At 44.1% G+C, this 23,744-nt stretch overlaps 1 protein-coding gene across 2 annotated transcripts in view; it reads right to left on the reverse strand.

The window, feature by feature from the left end:
• The window catches only part of GRIK4 (glutamate ionotropic receptor kainate type subunit 4), a 759,832-nt gene that overhangs the window by 77,208 nt on the left and 658,880 nt on the right, over nucleotides 1-23,744 (reverse strand). For both annotated transcript variants that reach the window (XR_009632086.2, XM_060787230.2), the window contains exons 11-12: nucleotides 22,080-22,187; nucleotides 19,386-19,589 (exon numbers count right to left, since the gene is read on the reverse strand). Coding sequence is in view for 1 of the 2 variants with exons in the window: in XM_060787230.2 (XP_060643213.2) it covers nucleotides 19,386-19,589; nucleotides 22,080-22,187 (312 nt within the window). In the remaining variant the exon portion in view is untranslated. The remainder of the gene's footprint in view (nucleotides 1-19,385; nucleotides 19,590-22,079; nucleotides 22,188-23,744) is intronic.

Consider the following 23,744-nt stretch of genomic DNA (forward strand, 5'->3'; position numbering starts at 1 on the left):
ACTGTGAAACTATGACATTTTCCTACAGCAAGAGTTGAGAGGAGAAGGAACTGGAGAAGGATTAAGCAAAGGCTATTTATACTGTCTCCATTTCTTGGAGAAGAATAGGAAAGATATATGGAAACAACATGGCTCAAGGGAAGAAAAAAGCCAACTGAAGCTTGCACATGAATCACATAATATAGTAAGTTGCCTACTTCTCAACTCCCCAAGGAAGCTGAATCCTCTCTTACCACTCCCTGTGAGTATATTAGTTGGATTGCAACTCCCAGCACTCCTCTCCATTGGCTGTGCTAACGTAAAGCTGTGGGCACAGATTTCCGAACCAGAACATCAAGGATGTGAGGAGCGTGTAATAATAAGTTAGGCATGGGCGAGTTGCTGGGTATTTGATGCACAATGTTGTAGTCAACCAGGCTAGAGTGTGGTGTTGGTGGGGAAAACACTTTTTTAGTTTTGTGACATGAACTTGAGAGAGATTCCCAAGTCACCAGGATGTTCACACCAACTGACAACCCGGCCGGCTAACACTGCATTTGCTAATAATTTTATCTGCAGCAAATTCTGGCTGTAATCTGTCATGGAGGACATTTTGCCACTTAACTCCAACTACAGGCCATTTGAAATCAATATCATTTGCAAAAGGATGTCAATTTTGATGAAAAATGCTCATTATTTTCCACCAAGGTATATTATAAAAGGACAAATTTGCTTTATATACCTTTTTTTTCCTGGGGGTTGGCAGATAGGAAATAATACAAATGACAATTTAGGGCAAAAAAGTCAATTAGAAGTAATAACTTCTGGATTACTTTATTTGTGACAGGTCATTTTGGTAAAGGTTTATCTGCTCCTTCAATCCATCAATGCTGGATTCCCATCAGCAGAAGTAATTTTAGATTGTAAGCAGATCACTTTGGATTTTAAGTTCCTTGGAGCAGGGACTTGGCCTGGATTTGAATCTTCTCTGCAACCTTGAAGCTCAATGATAATGACGATACTGTTGTTACTGATGTTATTTCACAGATGCACAAGCCTTACGTTGGAAGCGAACCAAAGGCCATCCAGTGCATTCAAGAATTTGCAACTACAGGCCAAAAGGATTGGACTGATGAAACTCTGCATATATAACCACGAACAGAACACTTCCATTGTGCAATGGGCAAAAAAGTACAACCACATGCATAATAGAACTTGTGCATCTATATGGCAGCAACACAATTCTGGCTCATGATTTTCAACAGCAGTTGCTCAAGACCATTAATTCATTTGTTGTTGAAAGCTTTCATGGCTGGACTCACTGGGTTGCTGTGAGTTTTCCAAGCTGTATGGCCATGTTCCAGAAGCATTCTCTCCTGATGTTTCGCCCACATCTATGGCAGGCATCCTCAGAGGTTGTAAGGTTTGTTGGAAACTAGGCAAGTGGGGTTTATATATCTGTGGAATGTCCAGGGTGGGAGAAAGAACTCTTGTCTGTTTGAGGCAAGTGCGAATATAAGAATATAAGAAATAGAATATAAGAAATAGAATAGATCTAAGAAATAGTTTTCTTAGATCTACAGGGACACTCGCTGGAACACCTCAGCAAGCGAGAGTTCAAAAGTGGCAGGCTCAAACCCAGAACCTCAATCCATGGGTGATAACAGATGAGAGACTCCCCCCTGGGCACACAGAAGACTGGGCGACTTGGAAGGCACTGAACAGACTGCGCTCTGGCACCATGAGATGCAGAGCCAATCTTAAGAAATGGGGCCACAAAGTGGAATCCACGACATGCGAGTGTGGAGAAGAGCAAACCACTGACCACCTGCTGCAATGCAACCTGAGCCCTGCCACATGCACGATGGAGGACCTTCTTGTGGCAACACCAGAGGCACTCCAAGTGGCCAGATACTGGTCAAAGGACATTTAATCAGCTACCAAGTTCGCAAAATTTGTGGGTTTTTTATCTGTTTGTTTGTTTTGTTCTGTTAGAAATGTAATACAATGTTCTGGTTGCGGATGACACGATAAATAAATAAATAAAGTGTGAATATTGCAAATGGCCACCCTGAGTAGCATTGAATAGCCTTGCAGTGTCAAAGCTTGGCTGCTTCCTGCCTGGAGGAATCCTTTATTGGGAGGTGTTAGTTGCACCTGCTTGTTTCTTGTCTGGAATTCCACTGTTCTTGAGTTTTTTCTTTATTTACTGTCCTGATTTTAGAGTTTTTTTAATACTGGTAGCCAGATCTTGTCCATTTTCATGGTTTCCTCCTTTCTGTTGAAATTGTCCACATGCTTGTGGATTTCAATGGCTTCTCTGTGTAGTCTGACATGGTGGTTGTGAGAGTGCCCTGGCAGATTGTGCAAAAAGGAAGCCCACCTTCTCCAAGGTGAACTGAGCCACCTTAACTGGGCTCTCCAGGCCAATGGAGACTCCACCTCAGACATCAGAAGAGCTGCAAGACCAAGAACAAGCCACGAGAGTCAAGACAAAGATCCATCCAGAGGAAAAGGGTTCTTGCCATACATTCTGGGAATCACTGACCGCATAGGGAAGCTGATGAGGAAACACAGCATACAAACTATCTACAGACCCACCAAGAAAATCCAACAAATACTCCATTCAGTAAAGGACAAGAGGGATCCTCTCACCTCTACAGGAGTCTACTGTATACCAGGCATCTGCGGAGAAGTCTACATAGGGACCATCAAACACAGGATTGCCTGAACACAAATCAAGGAACATGGAAGGCAATGCAGACTCATTCAACCAGACAGGTCAGCCATAGCAGAGCACCTGATGAACCAACCTGGACACAGCACATTATTTGAGAACACAGAAATGCTGGACCACTCTCACAACCACCATGTCAGGCTACACAGAGAAGCCATTGATATCCACAAACATGTGGACAATTTCAACAGAAAGAAAGAAACCATAAAAATAAACAAAATCTTGTTACCAGGATTTAAAAACTCTAAAAGCAGGATAGTAAACAAAGCAGGACAGTAAGCAAAGACAGTAAACAAAGCAGGACAGTAAACAAACTCTAAAAGCAGGACAGTGAACAAAGAACAACACTAAAAAACAGTGGAATTCTGAGGATGCCTGCCATAGATGTGGGTGAAACGTCAGGCGAGAATGCTTCTGAAACATGGCCATACATCCCAGAAAACTCACAGCAACCCATTAATAATTGGTTCTATGTTGCTCATGTGAGCTTTCCATAGAAATTTGGGTAACAGAAAGAAGGATTTTGGACTAGACAGACCATTGTTTTGGTCCTGGCTGGGTCTTCCTATGTTCAGGTGGGAAACAGGTAAGATAATTGCTGCAAATACCCCAAATTCTGCCCACAAAAGGCAGAAAAGGTGAGGAAAAATAACAGAGTGTGGCACTGGTGCCAGATTGAGTGTGCAAGAGAAACCTCTACATACCTGACATAAGCTTGGCACACAAGAGCCAGCATTTGGAAGAGCTTTGTGTTTAGCCTAGGGCGCTGACATGCCTGCAGCATTCCCAGGTCCTTGCTCTCATGTGCTTAAGTTTATAAAAATTCACACAGCTTCTATTTTCTGCTTTACTATGAATTTTAAGCAGATCGACACGGAGATGACACCCAGGAGGGGTAGGAGGAGGAGTGTGACATGCCATGCCCGTCGTATGATATAATTAGACAAGTCGCAGGGCACGGATCTAGAATACACTGAAATGCCTTGACATGGTTGACAACTCATTCTCCATCCTCCTTCCTGCCCTTGCCTTCCTTCCATGTTCTCCTTGTTCCTTGCCAATAGCTTAGGCAACGAATACTCTTGCAGAGATCTTCCCAGCGCCCGGTTCCTTCCATCCTGCCAATCACAGCTGGGTTCACACTCCAACTGAAGCATCTCCAGATGGGTGACACTGCCACAACAAGCAATAAATAACCAAGATGCATTCGAGGGTCATTCTCAAGCCGAGGCAGCAGCTTGCGCTCCAGCTAATTAAGTTACATGGCACTTGACACAAAGCTGGTTTCTTAAGCCCAGCTTTCTTTTCTTTCTTTCTTTTTTCATTCTGAAGATGAATAATGGGTGACAGGTAAAGCCTGCTTCTCTTGGAGCTGTTTTCTAGAGAATCTCTTCCAAAGCAGCCCCAGTTCCTTGGGAATTGGAACAGCAAGGGGCCCCGGCTACTGACAACCTCTCCTCACAAAGAGATGCACGAAATAGTCATTGCTGAGCACAGCCAGTAACTCACCTGCAAAAGCAGTTGATACACATGTATTGGGATGAAGCAAGAGTTTTATTGCAGTGCCTTGGACATAGGTTGACGGACAAAACGATGTCTTTTACGCTGGGGAAAAGAGTGACATTGAGAGAGGGCAGCCCACATGCAAGGACCATTAAAGATTTAAGGGAAAATATATTGCTCTCAAGTTAGCCTTGTCATCCCTGTTGAAAGCCCAAGTCCTCAGAGAACGAAGAGATGTCAAAGATGTTGCTGTATATTTCATGTGAAAATAACAAGGACACTTTCTCACCAGGCCAAAAAGGCTTCCTGGTGGTCAAGCTAAAGCTTGGAAATGTTCATTTTTGGATCATAAGTTCCCAAATCCCACCACTAACCTGGTGTGTTCATACAAGTTAAGACAACATTTCTCAACCTGGGGATCAGGACCCCGGGGGTGGGGGGTGGGGGGTGGGGGGTGTGGGGGGGTTACAAAGAAGTGTCAGCGAGGTCACCAAAGACGATCAGAAAACACAGTCTTTTCTATTGGTCACAGGGGTTCTGTGTGAAAAGTTTGGCCCAATTCTATCATTGGTTGAGTTGGGAATGCTCTTTGACTGTAGGTGAACTATAAATACCAGCAACTACAACTCCAAAATGTCAAGGTCTATTTTCTCCAAACTCCAGCAGTGTTCACATCTGGGCATATTGAGTATTTGTACCAAGTTTAGTCCAGATCCATCAATGTTTGAGTCCACAGTGCTCTCTGGATGTAGGTGAACTGCAATACCAAAACTCAAGGTCAATGCCCACCAAACCCTTCCAGTAATTTCTGTTGGTCATGGAAGTTCTGTGTACCAAATTTGGTTCAATTCCATCATTAGTGGAGTTCAGCATTCTCTTTGAGTGTAGGTGAACTATAAATCCCAGCAACTACAACTCCCAAATGTCAAGGTCTATTTTCACCAAACTTCACCAGTGCTCACATTTGGGCACATTGTGTATTCATGCCAAGTTTGTTCCAGATCTATCATTGTTTGAGTCTACAGTGCTCTTTGGATGTAGGTGAACTACAACTCCCAAACTCAAGGTCAATGCCCACCAAACCCTTCCAGTAATTTCTGTTAGTCATGGAAGTTCTGTGTACCACGTTTTGTTCAATTCCATTGTTGATAGAGTTCAAAATTCTCTTTGAGTGTAGCTTAACTATACATCCCAGGAACTACAACTCCCACATGACAAATTCACGCCCCACAACCCCAGCAGTATTCAAATTTGGGTGTATTGGGTATTTGTGCCCAATTTGATCCAGTGAATGAAAATTCATTCATCCTGTCTATTGGATATTTACATTACAATTCATAACAGTAACAAAATTATCGTTATCAAGTAGCAAGATTTTTTTATATATATCAGGAGCAACCTTGCTTCTGGTGTGAGAGAATTGGCTATCTGCAAGGACGTTGCCCAGGGGACGTCTGGATGTTTTGATGTTTTACCATCCTTGTGGCAGACTTCTCTCATGTCCCTACATGGGGAGCTGGAGCTGACAAAGGGAGCTCATCTGCACTCTCTCTGGATTTGAACCTGTGACCTGTCGGTCTTCAGTCCTGCTGGCACAAGGGTTTAATCCATTGTGCCACAGGGGGTGCCTTAGCAACGAAAACAATGTTATGGTTGGGGGTCAGCACAACATGAGGAACTGTATTAAGGGGGTGCGGCATTAGGAAGGTCGAGAAACTGAGCTAGAGCTTGGAAATTGTCATTTTTGGATCATAACTTTCCAAATCCCACCGCTGGCCTGGTCTGTCCATACAAGTGAAGGGCTTCTGAAAATTATAGTTCAGACAAAGCGCCAGGCTGTAGAAGAGCTGGTTAATCACCAGCAGCAATAGATCATTGCCGACCAGAAGGTGGCAAGTTCGAAGCCCGAATTGGATTGGGCACCCGACTGTTAGGCTTAGTTTACTGTCCACCTAAGCAGTTCGAAAACAGTTGAGATGTGAGTAGAGAAATGAGACACTGCTTAAAGCGGGAGAGTATTTTATGACACTATAAAAATACCACTGATCAAAGAACAAGGAGTAAATACTACTACTTAATGAAGGCCAAACCCCACTGCTCCTCCTTCTTGGGCTCCTCCCTCACAAACACAATTCTTCTATCCCTATCTCATCCAAGGTTTTAACATTTTATCTTGTGCATTTGGCCCGCCCTTTGTGTTTGACTTTTATTATGTTATTTTGCACTGTTTGCTTTATTTTGTTATTTTATGTATTTTGTTTTGATGTAATCTTCCTGTTGTGTTGTATTTTATTTTGCTGTATTATTTTTTGGGCTTGTCCTCATGTTAGCCGCCCGGAGTCCCCTTTGGGGAGATGGTGGCAGGTTATAAATAAAGCTTATTATTATTATTGTTATTATTATTATTACTACTACAACTACTACTATTACTACTATGATCAAAGAGCTCAGTGTCATAGTGGATGAAGCGACAGCACCCCCTGTGGCCACAATCAAGCATAACCTCCAGGTGCCGAAGTTGGAAAATGCCATAATACCTCTATCTGTCTGTCTTGTATGTCTAAAAATGGCACTGAATGTTTGTTGTGTATGTGTGCGTTGTGGTCCACCCTGATTCCCCTTCAAGGTGAGAAGGGCAGAATAGAAATACTCTAAATAAATAAAGAAATAGTCCCAAGATCTTGGTCGGAAGGAAGCCCACAAGCAGAGTGAATTACACAATTGTAGGAAATGGAAGAGATGAAGTTCAGCACATGCCAATGAAGAATATTCCCTGCCATATCATCCAGATAGGAATCTGTCTAGCTCAGGTATGGGCAAACTTCGACCCTCCAGGTGTTTTGGACTTTAACTCTCACAATTCCTAACAGCCGGTAGGCTGTTAGGAATTGTGGGAGTTGAAGTCCAAAACATCTGGAGGGCTGAAGTTTGCTCATGCCTGAGCTAGCTCCAGCTCCAATGAATGAGATACTATAGTTTCCTATAGTAACCTGTTTCACTGCTAAATGCTTTGTGCCATCGGGAAGTTCCTCCTAAAGTTTAGTCGAAACCCTCTTATCATTTGAACTGTTAGTTCAGTTCCCCTCCTTGGGAAGAAAGCAAAGCAAATTTGCTCCCTCATCTGTATGACAAGCCTCGGTGTATTTGAAGATCACTATCGTATTCCCTCTTAATCTCCCGATTTCCAAGTAAACATGTTCAGTTCCTTCAACCTCTTCTCACAAGACAGTTTGAGACCTCTCGCTATCTTTGTTGTTTTTCTCCGGAGACGTTCCACCTCCTCCATATTTGATGTCGGCTGTAACGCTCAGAACTGGGCATCATACTTCAGGAGCAATACTATATGATCAAAGCAGAAGAGTACTACGGTGTTACTCCCACGATCTGGACACTGCACATTTGTTTTTTTCATGCAAATGAGCATTATATTTTTCATCCGCCATGTCATATTGTTGATTTATGGCTAGCACCTACAGCATAATTAACAAATAACGTTGCCAGCTCATGTGCTACCGATGCTTCATTTGCACTTGTAACTTAACTCAGGTGTTCATCTTTGTCAAAATCCATTTTATTAGTTTTGGCCCAACCCTTCATCCCATCAATATTTTGGCCAGCTCCCACAGTAGAGCAATGTCTGCATGTTTGACGAGCATTCCTTTCATTCCTTCATTTTCCTAACAGATAATAATAATAACCGGCCACATTGTCCGAATGCCCAATCACCGTCTCCCAAAGCAGTTACACTCAACTCCTGGAATGATTCCATCTCTGAAAAATCTGGTAAATCTCTTGTGAAGATAACAGGACAAATGTCAGCATGCTGGAAGAAGGGAAGACCACCAGAATTGAAGTGGTTGTTCCAGTGTGCCTTCCCAGAATAATGCATTCTCAGCATTATGCCCTCCAAATGCACTTTACATTGATTTAGGATTGTTGTACGCTCTCATTAACGCCCCATCTCTCCTACCTTATTCATGCCTTGCATTATTTTTTAACTTTAATTACATTTGGCCCAGCCATAGATTTTAATTGTGTGTTGTATTATTGTCATTGTATATTGCTTTTTTGGTTTTTTTTGGTTTTTTTAAAAATAATCTTTATTGATTTTAAAATACAATACAAAACACGAAACATACAAAACACAGAATAATAACAGGAGGGGGAGGAGGGGGGAGCAAGGGGGAGGGTAGGGTATGGCCAGACAGTGGGGGGCAATGGACGGGGATGGGTAAGGACTGCAAAGAGGGGTGTGTGGGTGGGAAGGGCAGGGAAAGGAGAGTTCCAAAAGTATTGTTATTTTGCCTTAAAATAGCATTTTACCGATTACATGGGGTTGGAACTTATCCATACTATGGACATGCCCCGTAGACCAGCAGGAAAGGCCACGATGTTGATCTCAAGATCTGCACGTTAGTGACTGACTTGAGGTTCTGTCGGGTTTATGCCCTACCAAAGAGCTGACCTGCCTTGTAGGTCAGTAAGATCCCTAGTCCTTCCCTTGGGTAGGTCGGAATGGGGGTGGGGGGTTAAAATTGACTTCCGTTTGGTTTCCTCGCAGAGTATTCTCTATCTCTCAGCCGGGGTCCAATTTGGATCCCTTAAATTCATTTGCACCTTACATTCTAACAGACGGTTTAGCTCTGTCTCATCTGCGTGGCTCCACGTTGATACATTCATATCTCTGTCTTTCATACTCGTCAAAATGGGACCAGTCTGTTTGTCTTACTGGTCTTCCGGGGCTTGCTCTCAACAGGAACGTCAATTTGTCCATATCTCTTATTTTGGAGATTTTATCTAGCCATTCTTCGACATTAGGGATGAGGTCAGTTTTCCAGTGCCTTGCTAGGACTATTCTCGCTGCAGTGGAGATATACATCCAAATGATGTCTTCGTTGTCATTGAGAGTGAGGTCGTCATCCGTCAGCCCGAGTAGGAAGTACTCTGGTTTTCTGGGAAATTTCTTTTTTAGCATTTTTTGTGATTCTGCCTGGAGCTCTGCCCAAAATTTCTGTATCTTTGGGCAGGTCCACCACATGTGGAAATATGTGCCTGGAAGGTCCTTACACTTCCAGCATGTGTTCTGGTATTTTGGGTACATTTGACTCAGTTTGTGTGGAGTGAGATACCAACGGTGGAAAGTTTTCAGCCAGTTTTCTTTTAGCGAGGAGGAGTAAGTATATTTTAACTTCTTTCGCCAAATCGTCTGCCATTCATGTAGTTTTATTGGATGGCCGATGTTTTTGGCCCAGAGGGTCATGCAGTTTTTGATTTCCTCAGTTTCCGTTTCCCAAGTTAGGAGTTGGTTGTAAATTTTTGAGATAATTTTTTTCCCGGTTTTCCATATTACTTCCCCGGGTGTCGCTTTTTCTTCGAAGCCTAACTTCGCATTTTGTTTAAATGTTTCTTTGAGTTGGAAATATTGCAGCCATGTCAGGTTTTTGAAAGATTGTGCCAATTCTTCCTGCGGTTTTAAGTTCCAGGAGTTATCATTTCTATTCTTAACTAGCAGATCTCTATAGGTTGGCCATTGTTGCCATCCAAGAAGGCGTCTTTGCTTTGCCTCGAAAGGCGAGAGCCACAAAGGAGTTTTGTCATTGCTTTTTTGTTATGAGTTTTATTTAATCTGTTTTACTATTGTTGTTGTTGTTATTATTATTATTATTACTTTATTTGTACCCCGCTAGCATCTCCCGAAGGATTCGATGCGGCTTGTATTAATGTATTGTGGGCTCCGCCTCAAGTAAGCCACACTGAGTCCCTTGGGGAGATGGTAGCGGGGTATAAATAAAGTTTAATAATAATAATAATAATGATAATCTCCTTGGGGAGGGAATTCCAGAGCCGGGGGCCACGACTGAGAAGGCCCTTTCTCTTGCTCCCATCAGCTGTGCCTGAGACGGAGGTGGAAGTGAGAAAAGAGCCTCCCCAGAGGATCTTAAAGAGTGTGTAGGTTCGTAGGGGAAGATACGATCGTGAAGACTGCATTGGGTCTATCTGGATTATATTTTAATTGAACCATTATTTTAAGCCAATCCATTTCTATGACACTTAATGTTGCCTTTTATGGCAAGTCAGTTAAAGAATGACAGGCCACCTCCTAGCCCACATTATGCCACCTTGCCAAGAAGAATATCACCAGATGAGCATCTTCCTAATTAAGACCAGAGAAGAAGATCAATTGGGCAAAAGAATGTCAACCAAAATGGGAATCGGGATCTCTTCCAACTCTACGATTCGAGTTTTTACAAAGAGGTTAGAAAGCAAAAGATGATCAGAGGCAACCAAACCCAAATGCCTTGTCATTTTCTCTCTGTGATTCATTGGGTTACTTGTGTTTAGACATGCGTTCCTCCCAGCCAGACCAGGGGGAGTGTTCCACCGCAATGGAACGATCCGCACTTCAGATTAAACCGGTGGCTCATTCTGTTCCAAATGGCAGCGAAAGGGAAGGCTTCTCCTCCACAGAATGGAGGAACACTGTGGGAATTCAGTGCCTTGAAGGGTCACTGGGTCAAACACTGTGGCAGAATATTAAGCACGAGGAGGCGCTTGCAGCGATTCATGCCAGGATATTGGTAGTCTGGTCTCCTCCTTTAGACCATTAATTGGTTCCTCCAAGGGTCAGAAACGCATCGGCGGTTCCGCACTGGGATAGCAATGCATAAAGGAAAAGGCAGGACTCTGGAAGACAGTGCATTGTAAAAAGAGAGAGGCTTTTGAAGACTCTATTTTGACACAGAGAATCTCTAAAGCCCTAGACTTGTATTTGCGATGCGGCAAAGTCTCCTTGAACGGTTTGGGACCACCTATTCCCATCCCAACCTACGAGACTTGAGAGCATTTTCTCCCATTGCTTATGTCTGAGTGCCTCTTTCATCAGAACGCTGAGGTCAACTGGAAGGAAGGAAAGTTCAGTGGTGGCCCCAAAATTAATGAATGCTCTTTCTGCAAATGTTCATTTGGCTCCAAACGTCTTTCATCTTTCAAAATGGGATATTCAATTATCTTCACTCAGCCTTTTAAAATATTATATTTTCTACTCCTGCTATATCAACTGATCTATCTGGATTATATTTTAACTCTCTGTCCCCTGCCATACGTTGCTGTGGCCCAGTCTGTGTATATGTGTTTGGTGTGTATATATTTGTGTGTATGTGTATATATGTCTTTTTTACGCAGGCGTTGTAATGTAATTTTTATTTTTTGGCTTTTTAATTCTCTTCCGCTGTGTTTTTCAGTGTTTTAATGATTGATGGTCACTCATTGGCCTGATAGGCATTTGTAACCCCCCCCCCCCTTTTCACCTACCATGTCAGTTTACACAGAGAAGCCACTGAAATCCACATGCATGTGGACAATTTCAACAGAAAGGAGAAAACCATGAAAATGAACAAAATCTGACACCCAGTATTTTAAAAACTCTAAAATCAGGACAGTAAATAAAGAACAACTATCAGAAAACAGGGGATAAGAATCAATCAGGGCCAGCTAACACCTCTCAACAAAGGATTTCCCCAGGCAGCAATCAGCTAGGCTATGAAGCTACAAGGCCATTATGGGTTATTATGGGTTATTCTGCTCCCTGGCTGGGGGATCCTTTGTTGGGAGGTATTATCTGGCTCTCACTGATTTCTCCAGGAAGGGAACAGCCAGGCTTAGAAGCTGCAAGGCCATTATAGATTTTATGGGTTATTCCGCTCCCTGCCTGGGGGATCCTTTGTTGGGAGGTGTTATCTGGCCCCCACTGATTCCTCCAGGAAGGGAACAGCCAGGCTTAGAAGCTGAAAGGCCATTATAGATTTTATGGGTTATTCTGCTCCCTGCCTGGGGGATCCTTTGTTGGGAGGTGTTATCTGGCCCTCACTGATTCCTCCAGGAAGGGAACAGCCAGGCTTAGAAGCTGAAAGGCCATTATAGATTTTATGGGTTATTCCGCTCCCTGCCTGGGGGATCCTTTGTTGGGAGGTGTTATCTGGCCCTCACTGATTCCTCCAGGAAGGGAACAGCCAGGCTTAGAAGCTGAAAGGCCATTATAGATTTTATGGGTTATTCTGCTCCCTGCCTGGGGGATCCTTTGTTGGGAGGTGTTATCTGGCCCTCACGGATTCCTCCAGGAAGGGAACAGCCAGGCTTAGAAGCTGAAAGGCCATTAAAGATTTTAAGGGTTATTCTGCTCCCTGCCTGGGGGATCCTTTGTTGGGTGGTGTTATCTGGCCCTCACTGATTCCTCCAGGAAGGGAACAGCCAGGCTTAGAAGCTGAAAGGCCATTATAGATTTTATGGGTTATTCTGCTCCCTGCCTGGGGGATCCTTTGTTGGGAGGTGTTATCTGGCCCTCACTGATTCCTCCAGGAAGGGAACAGCCAGGCTTAGAAGCTGAAAGGCCATTATAGATTTTATGGGTTATTCCGCTCCCTGCCTGGGGGATCCTTTGTTGGGAGGTGTTATCTGGCCCTCACTGATTCCTCCAGGAAGGGAACAGCCAGGCTTAGAAGCTGAAAGGCCATTATAGATTTTATGGGTTATTCTGCTCCCTGCCTGGGGGATCCTTTGTTGGGAGGTGTTATCTGGCCCTCACTGATTCCTCCAGGAAGGGAATAGCCAGGCTTAGAAGCTGAAAGGCCATTATAGATTTTATGGGTTATTCCGCTCCCTGCCTGGGGGATCCTTTGTTGGGAGGTGTTATCTGGCCCTCACTGATTCCTCCAGGAAGGGAACAGCCAGGCTTAGAAGCTGAAAGGCCATTATAGATTTTATGGGTTATTCTGCTCCCTGCCTGGGGGATCCTTTGTTGGGAGGTGTTATCTGGCCCTCACGGATTCCTCCAGGAAGGGAACAGCCAGGCTTAGAAGCTGAAAGGCCATTAAAGATTTTAAGGGTTATTCTGCTCCCTGCCTGGGGGATCCTTTGTTGGGTGGTGTTATCTGATCCTCACTGATTCCTCCAGAAAGGGAGCAGCCAGGCTTAGAAGCTGAAAGGCCATTATAGATTTTATGGGTTATTCCGCTCCCTGCCTGGGGGATCCTTTGTTGGGAGGTGTTATCTGGCCCTCGCTCATTCCTCCAGGAAGGGAGCAGCCAGGCTTAGAAGCTGAAAGGCCATTATAGATTTTTATGGGTTATTCTGCTCCCTACCTGGGGGATCCTTTGTTGGGTGGTGTTATCTGATCCTCACTGATTCCTCCAGGAAGGGAGCAGCCAGGCTTAGAAGCTGAAAGGCCATTATAGATTTAATGGGTTATTCCGCTCCCTGCCTGGGGGATCCTTTGTTGGGAGGTGTTATCTGGCCCTCAATGAATCCTCCAGGTGGGAGCAGCCAGGCTTAGAACCTAAAAGGCCATTATAGATTTTTATGGGTTATTCCACTCTCTTCCTGGGGGATCCTTTGTTGGGAGATGTTAGCTGGCCCTCACAGATTCCTCCAGGAAGGGAGCAGCCAGGCTTAGAGGCTGAAAGGCCATTATAGATTTTTATGGGTTATTCTGCTCCATGCCTGGGGGATCCTTTGTTGGGAGGTGTTATCTGGCCCTCACTGATTCCTCCAGGAAGGGAGCAGCCAGAAGCTGAAAGGGAGCAGCGAGGCTTAGAAGCTGCAAGGCCATTCAGTGCTAATCAAGGTAGCCAATTACAACACTCACCCTTGCTTCAAACAGACAAGAGTTCTTTCTCCCACCCTGGACATCATTCCACAGGTATATCAAATCCCCTTGCCTAGTTTCCAACAGACCTCACAACCTCTGAGGATGCCTGCCATAGATGTGGGCGAAACGTCAGGAGAGAATGCTTCTGGAAGATGGCCACACAGCCCGGAAAACTCACAGCAACCCAACATCTGCATGGTGAGCTAAGAGTTCACGGTGTTGCAGATGCGGTTAAAGTAACACTGGTCTTACAGCAGGAACAAATTGCAATGTCGAAGCGCAGCAGGAGGGAGAATGCCCAGGAGTCTCCAAGGCGGAGAGGTGAAGCTGTCTGGCAACACAAGTTCGACAAAAAGGGCATTTGTAAAACCACGGCCAGGGGCCTTGCGCACCCCGCCTCAGCATGCAGCTGGCCATTGCTGCTTTATTCCCCAGACTGCATTGAGCATGCTCAGATCCAGCTGGCATGCAGATACAGAAGCTGTGGTGGAACAAGCGGATTTCATGCAGAGCAATCAATTCTTTTAAAAATAGACTTGGCAAAGGTTTATTTAATAAAAAACACAACTCCCATGCGAAAGATGAGGTCTTATTCTTCAAGAAACCAAAGCTGAGGCGTTGCTCCTGCAATACTAATAAGCAGCAAAGTGCCGGTGCTACTGTGAATTTGCCTTTGGATTGGTGAGTTGTCCTTTCCTATACTGTGGGCTGTTGGAAACCATTGCCATCTTGCTAGCAGTGGGATTTACTTTGCTGGACTCACTGGCTCCTCTCCCTAAATGGGATCGTCTCATGGCTTCCGCCCTTGGCCTGGTTCTGTTCAACATCTCTATGAATGGCTTAGATGAAGAGTTAGAAGGCAGGATCATCAAGTTTGCAGATGACGCCATATTGGGAGGGAGAGCCAATACTCCAGAGGACAGGAGCATAATTCAAAATGATCATACCAGATTAGAGAAGTACTTGGCCAAAACTAACACAATGAAGTTCAACAGGGACAAATGCAAGATACTCCACTTAGGCAGAAAAAATGAAATGCAAAGATACAGAACGGGGGACTCATGGCTTGAGAGCAGGACGTGGGGAAAAGATCTTGGAGTCCTCGTGGACAACATGTTAAACATGAGCCAACAATGTCATGTGGTGGCAAAAAAAGCCAATTTGATTTTGGAGACTAGGACACAATGGAACAATGGCTTCAAACTACATAAAAGAAAGGAGATTCCATCTGAACATGAGGAAGAACTTCCTGACTGTGAGAGCCGTTCAGCAGTGGAACTCTCTACCTCGGAGTGTGGTGGAGCTCCTTCTTTGGAGGCTTTTAAACAGACGCTGGATGGCCATCTGTTGGGGGTGCTTTGAATGCGATTTTCCTGCTTCTTGGCAGAATGGGGTGGGCTGGATGGCCCATGATGTCTCTTCCAACTCTATTATTCTATGATTCTACAGCTTTATTCACCACCACTGGTCTGATAATGGCCATTCTGATGGGAGGATTCTAGGGAGTCTGTCCAAACAGAGGATAATGTTAAAGGTAAAGGTTGTGCCCAGACATTAAGTCCAGTCCTCTCCGATTCTAGAGGTTAGTTCTCATCTCCATTTCTAAGCCGAAGAGCTGGTGTTGTCCATAGACATTTCCAAGGTCATGTGGCTGGCATGACTGCATGGAGTGGTACCTATTGAGCTACTCACATTTGCATGTTTTTGAACTGCTAGATTGGCAGAACCTGGGGCTAACAGTGGGAGCTCACCATGGTCCCTGGATGCGAACCACTGACCTTTCAGTCATCAAGTACATCAGCTCAGTGGTTTAACCACATTGGCCATATGTGATGGAAATTGCCCTGAGTCCCCTTGAGGTAATTGGTGCTCATCTCCATTTCTAAGCCAAAGAGCCAGCATTGTCCGTAGACTCCTCCAAGGTCATGTGGCTGGCATGATTGCATGGAGCACCATTACCTTCCCACCAGAGCAGTACCTATTGGTCTACTCACATTTGCATGTTTTCGAACTGCTAGATTGGCAGAAGCTGGGGCTAACAGTGGGAGCTCACCATGGTCCCTGGATTCGAACCGCTGACCTTTCAGTCATCAAGTACATCAGCTCAGTGGTTTAACCACATTGGCTATATGTGATGTAAATCGCTCTCTCGGGGAGATTGGTGCTCATCTCAATTTCTAAGCCAAAGAGCTAGCATTGTCCGTAGACTCCTCCAAGGTCATGTGGTTGGCATGATTGCATGGAGCACCGTTACCTTCCCACCAGAGCAGTACCTATTGGTCTACTCACATTTGCATGTTTTCGAACTGCTAGGTTGGCAGAAGCTGGGGCTTACACCGGAAGCTCTCGCCGCTCCCTGGATTCGAACCTGTAACCTTTCAGTCAACAAGCTCAACAGATCAGCGGTTTAACCCACTGCGCTAATGGGGGCTCCTTGTCCAAACAAAAGCTTTTAAAAACTCTTCTTATTAAGCCACTTAGGTTATAGACAACATTGGGAAACTTCTATGACCACACTTTGTTTAGGAGAGTTCAGCCTTCCCATGAGTTTGAAAGAACTCTTGATATACTGCAGCAGTTTATTTCCCCTCTTAACGGTGAATTTGAAATAGTACATAAATTCAACCCTGGACCGCTTTGAACTGCGTGGAAGCATTCCAAGCATAATTGCTCTGGGGTTCAGCGTTATCCCCCTCCTCTATTTCTTTTTTCAGGTCAGTTTTTGCCTTTTCTTTCTTGTTCCCCATCTTTATGTAACAGCGGTTGGGTAAATAATTTGTTGCCATGAAAAGCTAAGGTGAATGCCGTTATCTCCATAGAAATCCACTGCTCGCACTTGACAGCGTTTCTCCTCGCACACTAAACACCACGGCCGCCCGCCGCCTGTTTCCTTTCTTCCCCCTTTTGTCTGAAGACATCACACATTCCTCTTTTATGACTGTTCCTCCTCACTTCCTTGAAGCATGGCTGCAAACCTGTTTATCTCTATAAACATCTAAACTGACAGCCGAAGGCATCGGAAAACATTGCAGCAACAAAAACCGGCAACAGAAGGACAAAGCAGCAGCTGGCTTTTAAAAGAGAGGGCTGCGGTGGAGCCGGCTTCCCTTCTCATGTCACCTAGGAGGTGCCAAGCCAACTCCTCCTGCCCACCCGTGCCATTTTCGCAGGAAAAGGATCAAAACAAAGGTCTACTCAGCCCATTCTCGTGCTGCTTTACTCGACCTAGCCAGATGCCTTTGAGGAGTCCACAAACAGTGCATTATTTTTATATTATTACTAGCCGTCTCCTGCCACGCGTTGCGGTGGCCCAGTCTGATGATCTGGAAAATAAAGTAATGGTTTCTAATCTATATAATTTCTTTTTGCTTGTGGGTAAACAGTATTTCTTGTTGTTTCTTTGTCAGTGTTGATGTGGAGAGTGTCTGGTTTGCCTAATCTGGAATATGCAACATATCATTGTCCTTCTTGGACTTATAATATCACAAAGGACTACCATCTCACCTGTCTCATAGGAAACCTGCTACAAAACAGGAGCTTCTTTGTTGAGTTCCAGGGCCAGAGAAGCAGATGGCGGAAACAGAAGAACGGCCTGCCTCAAGGGAGCATGCTTGCTCCATTCATGTTCAACATTTACACAACATTTACACAAATGACCAGCCACTGTCAGAAGTGTGGATGAAACTGAAGACTCGAAGAGAACACATTATGTACTGTGTAAGGCTTTCATGGCCGGAATCACTGAGTTGTTGTAGGTTTTTTCGGGCTATATGGCCATTGTGCTGGTACGGCTGTACCAGGAGCTCCAACTTTATTTGCTTTGTATTAAATGTTTGCTTGCAGTCCAAGGTTTCAGGGATTCTGCAGAAAGGTGGCTTTCTTTGGTTGTAGTCATAGGGCAAGTCACCTGTCCATCATCGTTAAGTTTTGGTTACGTCCCTTGTTCAGGGCAATTGGGAAGGGAAGGGAGCCATTTTTAGTTAGTCTCAGTAAGGAAAGCTAATTTAGAGGGCGCGTACAAACTTCTCCTGTACAAAAGTTTCAACCCTTAAGACTTTCCGGGGAGAACAGTCTTAAGAGCATCCAAAGATTTCCAAAGATTTCCAGGGAAACAGCCCTAAAGCTTCGAGGAATTTTGGAGGGTAAACAGTTTGGAAGACCAAAGAACTCCAGCTGGAGAATCTACTGGCCTTACTGGTAAGCCCACTTGGTGCTCGAGACGCAGTTCGACCTGGTAGCGGAGCCCACATCAGTAAGGCTTAGATTACAGTCAGCCTGGGAGAAGTTAAAAGGGGATTTTCCTTTAAAGTAAAGAAACAGTTATTGAAGACAATTGCCTGTCCCTCGTGGACAAGATTAGGAAGCCACCAGTTGCATAAAAGTTTAACTTTATTGAAGACAAGAGAAGTTTCTGTTTGATTGTTCATTAATAAAGGACTTTGTTATACTTCACAAGCCATCTAAAGACCATTTGTGGTGGAAAATCCTTGAGAACTTCTCTTTGGGGGCCCCTGCCTTCCCAGTGGGCTCAAGTTGCACGTCTTATTTTAAAAGCAAATCATTACAGGCCTCGTGCGTGACAGAACAGCCATGTTCTAGAGGCATTCTCTCCTGACGTTTCGCCTGTATCTATGGCAAGCATCCTCAGACCTCACAACCTCTGAGGATGCTTGCCATAGATGCAGGTGAAACATCAGGAGAGAATGCCTCTAGAACATGGCCATATAGTCCAAAAAAACTTACAACAACCCAGAACATATTAAGCTTTGTCTGACAACAAAAGAAGCCTTCTCCATGGCAGACATGCCCTACTTTGGAATAGTCCCTATTCCAATAACAGTTTAACAGCCATTTATCAATAGCTGAAGAATCGAGGTACTTCTCTTACAGGACTGAAACATTGCCAGAAGGACTTGTTGCTGCTGTTGTTATTAGTTGTAGTAGTGGTACGAGGAGTATTATGACTATTGTCACCACTGTCATTAAATAATAGATGCTTTATTTTGTCTTGGCTTTCTGTCATTAACATACTTACAGCGACTCACAAAGCCAACCAACAGCAATAAAATGTATCAAACGCATCACAACATTAGCAATAAAGCACCAGCATAAAAAGGCAAGTATCCCTTTTCATGGTGCAGATGGAAGATTTCACGTTTGAATGCTCCCCTCGCGCAAAATATCTCAAAACACAAAGAAAGACAGATTGAGTGGGAGAAGACAAATCCAGAGTCCTTGTCTCTGACATAATTATTCCTTTCTGAAGTGGTATGAAATGTTATATATATATATATATATGTATTGTATTGTATTGCAGAGAAAGCTTTCAAAGAGGAGAGATCACCTTATTTGGAGCCTCCAAGTGATACCGTACAGGAAAAGTGACACCTTACAACTTACTTTGCAGAATACAGACTCCCATACAGCACCAACTAACTCCAGCCAGTAAAGATAAAAGCCAAGTAGCCTGATTATGGAAACGGCAACAAGGAATCTCACAAAGTTGAATAGCGATTTACTCACCCGAGCGATCAGCTCTCCCACCATCCCGGTCCAGGTCCCATTGGCCTCTGGGACTCCATACACTCCGTCGCCAACCAGACGGATCTTGTAGTTGAAGTGCAAGATCTCTGCAAGCTCCTTCAGCATGTCCACGCAGAAGCCTTCGTAGCGGTCATTCCCTTCCAGCTCCGGATGGTTGCCCTTCAGCATTAAGTAGGGGTTTTCCTGCATCGAAACTGGGCAGCTGTCATTCCCATCTTAGTCATGGAGTCGCAACAGCACTGGATTTAGCACAAATCGGAAAGTAGGGGCAGGTGATGTGGTGGCCTCACTGGGATTCGCCAGGAAGTGGGGATGGGGTCAATCTCTGGGAAAGGTTCTCCAGCCGCTTTTCAAGTTACTACTGGATTCAGTAATGTGCTAACCAGGTCTAGCTGGCACACTCCATTCATGTTTGGTGGACTGAGAGCTCTCACATTGTGTTTAAATGGTGCTCATCATGGGAAATTACATCCAAGAGTTATTCAATTTACCTTCTCTGACTCCTGGGGGACATGGCATATAAATCAGACTGAGAAGATAGAATAGCTACCAACAATGGTTGGTATTTTACTCTGAGATCCTGGTCTAAAGGGTAGGAGAGTGTGACCAGGTGACATCTGTAGACAAGAAAGACAATTGTGACAGTTTAGCTTGAGTTAGCCTGGTCTATGGCAGGAATGGGATAGTGCTTGAGGATGAAAGCAACAGCCCACTCACAAGTCTTGTCATAATTTTGATCCCCAAATAGTCTGGTTTGGAACATTTTCTCCTCTTGGCTGAAGAACCTCAAAAGAAATGGCCTACTAGCTGCCTATTCTTCAGGCATTGATGACTGTGTGGATAATAGAATTGCAGGTAGAAGCTTTGGTATCCAGCACAATGGCATTACATCTTTGGAGTCTTGCAGTTGGGATGGAAGGGCAGTTAGAACACAAAATACTGTTCACTAGAATAATAGAATCCTACAGTTGGAAGAGACCACATGGGCCATCCAGTCCAACCCCCTGCCAAGAAGCAGGAAAATTGCATTCAAAGCACCCCTGAACGATGGCCACCCAGCCTCTGTTTAAGAGTCTCCAAAGAAGGAGCCTCCACCACACTCTGGGGCAGAGAGTTCCACTGCTGAACAGCTCACAGTCAGGAGGTTCTTCCTGATGTTCAGATGGAATCTCCTTTCTTGTAGTTTGACTATGGGACTAAACAGAACAGGACAAGCAGAGCACAATGAATTGGTTCCTCTAATCTGTTTTGGAAACCCTTGGCAGGCTAAGAAAACCAAAAAGCATTTGGGCATGTTAGGAAATGAGGGATACAAGATGTTTCTGATGTTATGGTAACATCACCTGAAATCAGTAATTCTGGGTATTTTGGACTGTTTCAGTCTAAATAACAGAAATAAATTTAAAGAGAACAGATGACCTAACCTGCCCTTAACTCAGCTGTGTGTATAACCCACATGACATTTGGAATGAAATATATACTCCTGTTCCATACCTCATCCCAGCTACTTCTAGCCCATCAAATATATTCCCCAGATGACATCCCAAAGTGAGTGAAATCACACAGCCATAAATAGTCACAGGTTCTTCAGCCAGGGGGTTGATTGTCTGATTGTCTGATTCTTTCATGCTCTACTTGTGGAGAACAGTAAAAGGAAGTGGATTCCATTACGGTGTGTGCTAATCCACTCTAGATTTTATTCCAGGCTTTATAGGAGCTATCCAAAGTGCTTAATCCAATCCCATACTAGGTTCAAAACTTTGGATAACTCAACCTACATTACACTTTATTTATTTATTTTGCATCAAAAGCATTACGTAAATTAGTATCAAACAGATAAAAATAGAAGGACAAGTGACTAAATAATTTTAGACCAAAAATGGGCAACAGCAATGGCATTGTCTGTAGCTTTAAACAGTTCTTCCTCTGTGCATGAGGCAGGGCATAGTGACAAGCATACAGATGCAGAGTTGTCTGTTCTGCTCCACAATCACACAAGGTGAGGGATTCTTTAAGGTAGTGCCATTTTACCAGGTTGTCTTTTGATCTGCCCACTCCATTTCTGAGTCTGTTCAGGGTCTTCTAAGTTGACCATTCTTTGTTTGTCCCTGGAGGAAGACCCTCGGGGAGGGGGGGGGGGTGTCATCCATTTGGGATTTCCTGGTTTAGCTCTTGCTGTTGCTAGGGGAACATTAAGAGGAGTGGTGGTTCTCATGAAGCTTTTCCTTGATGTGAGTCTGCTGGGAGGAGGCTGATAGCCATGCAGTGGGTGGCTTTCACAGTGTTTAACCTTAATTCTCTCACATTTAGCAGCAACTTCCCATCACACATCGGGGGGGGGGGGGGGGGCAATGCCAACTAGCTTGTAAAGTTTATCAACAGGTGTGGGTTTAAGACAGCCTGTGATTATTCTGCATATTTCGTTCAATGCTATGTTCACCTGCTTCACATGGGTACACTTGTGCCAAATAGGTCAGGTATACTCAGCAGTTCAGAAAGACAAGGCTAGGGCTGATGTTGGGTTGGGTCTGCATCCCATGTGCTGCCAATCATAGATTATATTGCACCCATGAAATGGAAGTTGCTAGTGGTAATAGGTAAGGACTAACATCTAGACGCCATCCCCAAAGTGTCAGGCCAGAAGAAGAGATTGCCATGACTCTCCATGCTTACCAGGATAGTGGTGACAATGAGTGTGGTGTTGAAGAGGCTCTCCGTCACGTTGGAGGAGAAGATCTGGTTGTCCATGGTAAGGCCTTTGGTAACATGCCAGTGACCAATCTGTAGACAGAAAGAAGGAACCATGAAATTGTCAGCGGGAATTGCTATCTGCTTCTGCCATATGGCTGCACTGACTGGCGACATTTGGGCCAGCCTTGCAAAGTGTAGTTGCCACGCTCCATTAGCTTTATGGTGCACCCAACCAGCATTATGTCAGGCAGAGAAATCAACTGCCACTTGACTTTGGCAGAGCCAAGCAGGATCTTAAAACAAAAAAAATACAGTCCTGTTGTAAGTCTGGTTACAAGAGATGTGCAGTAGAAGGAACTGAAGTTTGACATCCCTATCAACAGGATGCTCAGTTGATGGTGTCTTGAAGGCAGATGGTTTCAGAGGGAAGACAGCACTCAGGAAAGTTATTTTCAACTAGCCATCCCCTGCCATGCATTGCTGTGGCCCAGTCTGTGTATATATGTATATATGTGTGTGTGTTCTGTATATTTGTGTATATGTGTATATATATATATAGTTTTGTGCATTTTTTGTAAAAAAAATTGCTTTTTAAGTCCCTTCTGCTGTGTTTTTCAGTGTTTTTGTGAGTGATGGTCACTCATTGGCCTGATAGGTGTCTTGTGTCCAAATTTGGTGTCAATTCACCCAGTGGTTTTTGAGTTATGTTAATCCCACAAACAAACATTACATTTTTATTTATATACTAGCTGTCCCCTGCCATGCGTTTCTGTGGCCCAGTATGTGTATATGTGTTTTTTTTGTGTGTGTATATGTGTGTATATATTTGTGTATATATGTGTGTTTGCATATGTATATGTGGTTTTGCACATTCGTGTAATGCTTTTTTTTTTTTTGCTTTTTAAGCCTCTTCTGCTGTGTTTTTCCATGTTTTGATGAGTGATGGTCACTCACCGGCCTGATAGGTGTATTGTGTCCAAAATTGGTGTCAATTCGTCCAGTGGTTTTTGAGTTATATTAATCCCACAAACAAACATTACATTTTTATTTATATAGACTAGCCATCCCCTGCCACGAGTTGCTGTGGCCCACATGGGGGTTCTATGTGGGAGGTTTGGCCCAATTCTATCGTTGGTGGGATTCAGAATGCTCTGTGATTGTAGGTGAACTATACATCCCAGCAACTACAACTCCCAAATGTCAAGATTCTATTTCCCCCAAACTCTACCAGTGTTCACATTTGGACATATTGAGTATTTGTGTAGAGTTTGGTCCAGACCCATCATTGTTTGAGTCCACAGTGATCTCGGGATGTAGGTGAACTACAACTCCAAAACCAAAGGACACTGCCCACCAAACCCTTCCAGTATTTTCTGCTGGGCATGGGAGTTCTGTATGCCAAGTTTGGTTCAATTCCATCGTTGGTGGGGTTCAGAATGCTATTTGATTGTAGGCGAACTATACATCCCAGCAACTATAACTCCCAAATGACAAAATCAATTTTTTGAGTGAAGGACATACTTTGGGTTGTTAGGTGTGTTCTGTCCAAATATGGTGCCAATTCGTCCAGTAGTTTTTGAGTTATGTTAATCCCACCAACAATCATTACATTTTTATTTATATAGATGACGACTCACAGAATTCCCA

Source organism: Anolis sagrei, chromosome 7, assembly GCF_037176765.1.
Source record: "Anolis sagrei isolate rAnoSag1 chromosome 7, rAnoSag1.mat, whole genome shotgun sequence".
Lineage (NCBI taxonomy): Eukaryota > Metazoa > Chordata > Lepidosauria > Squamata > Dactyloidae > Anolis > Anolis sagrei.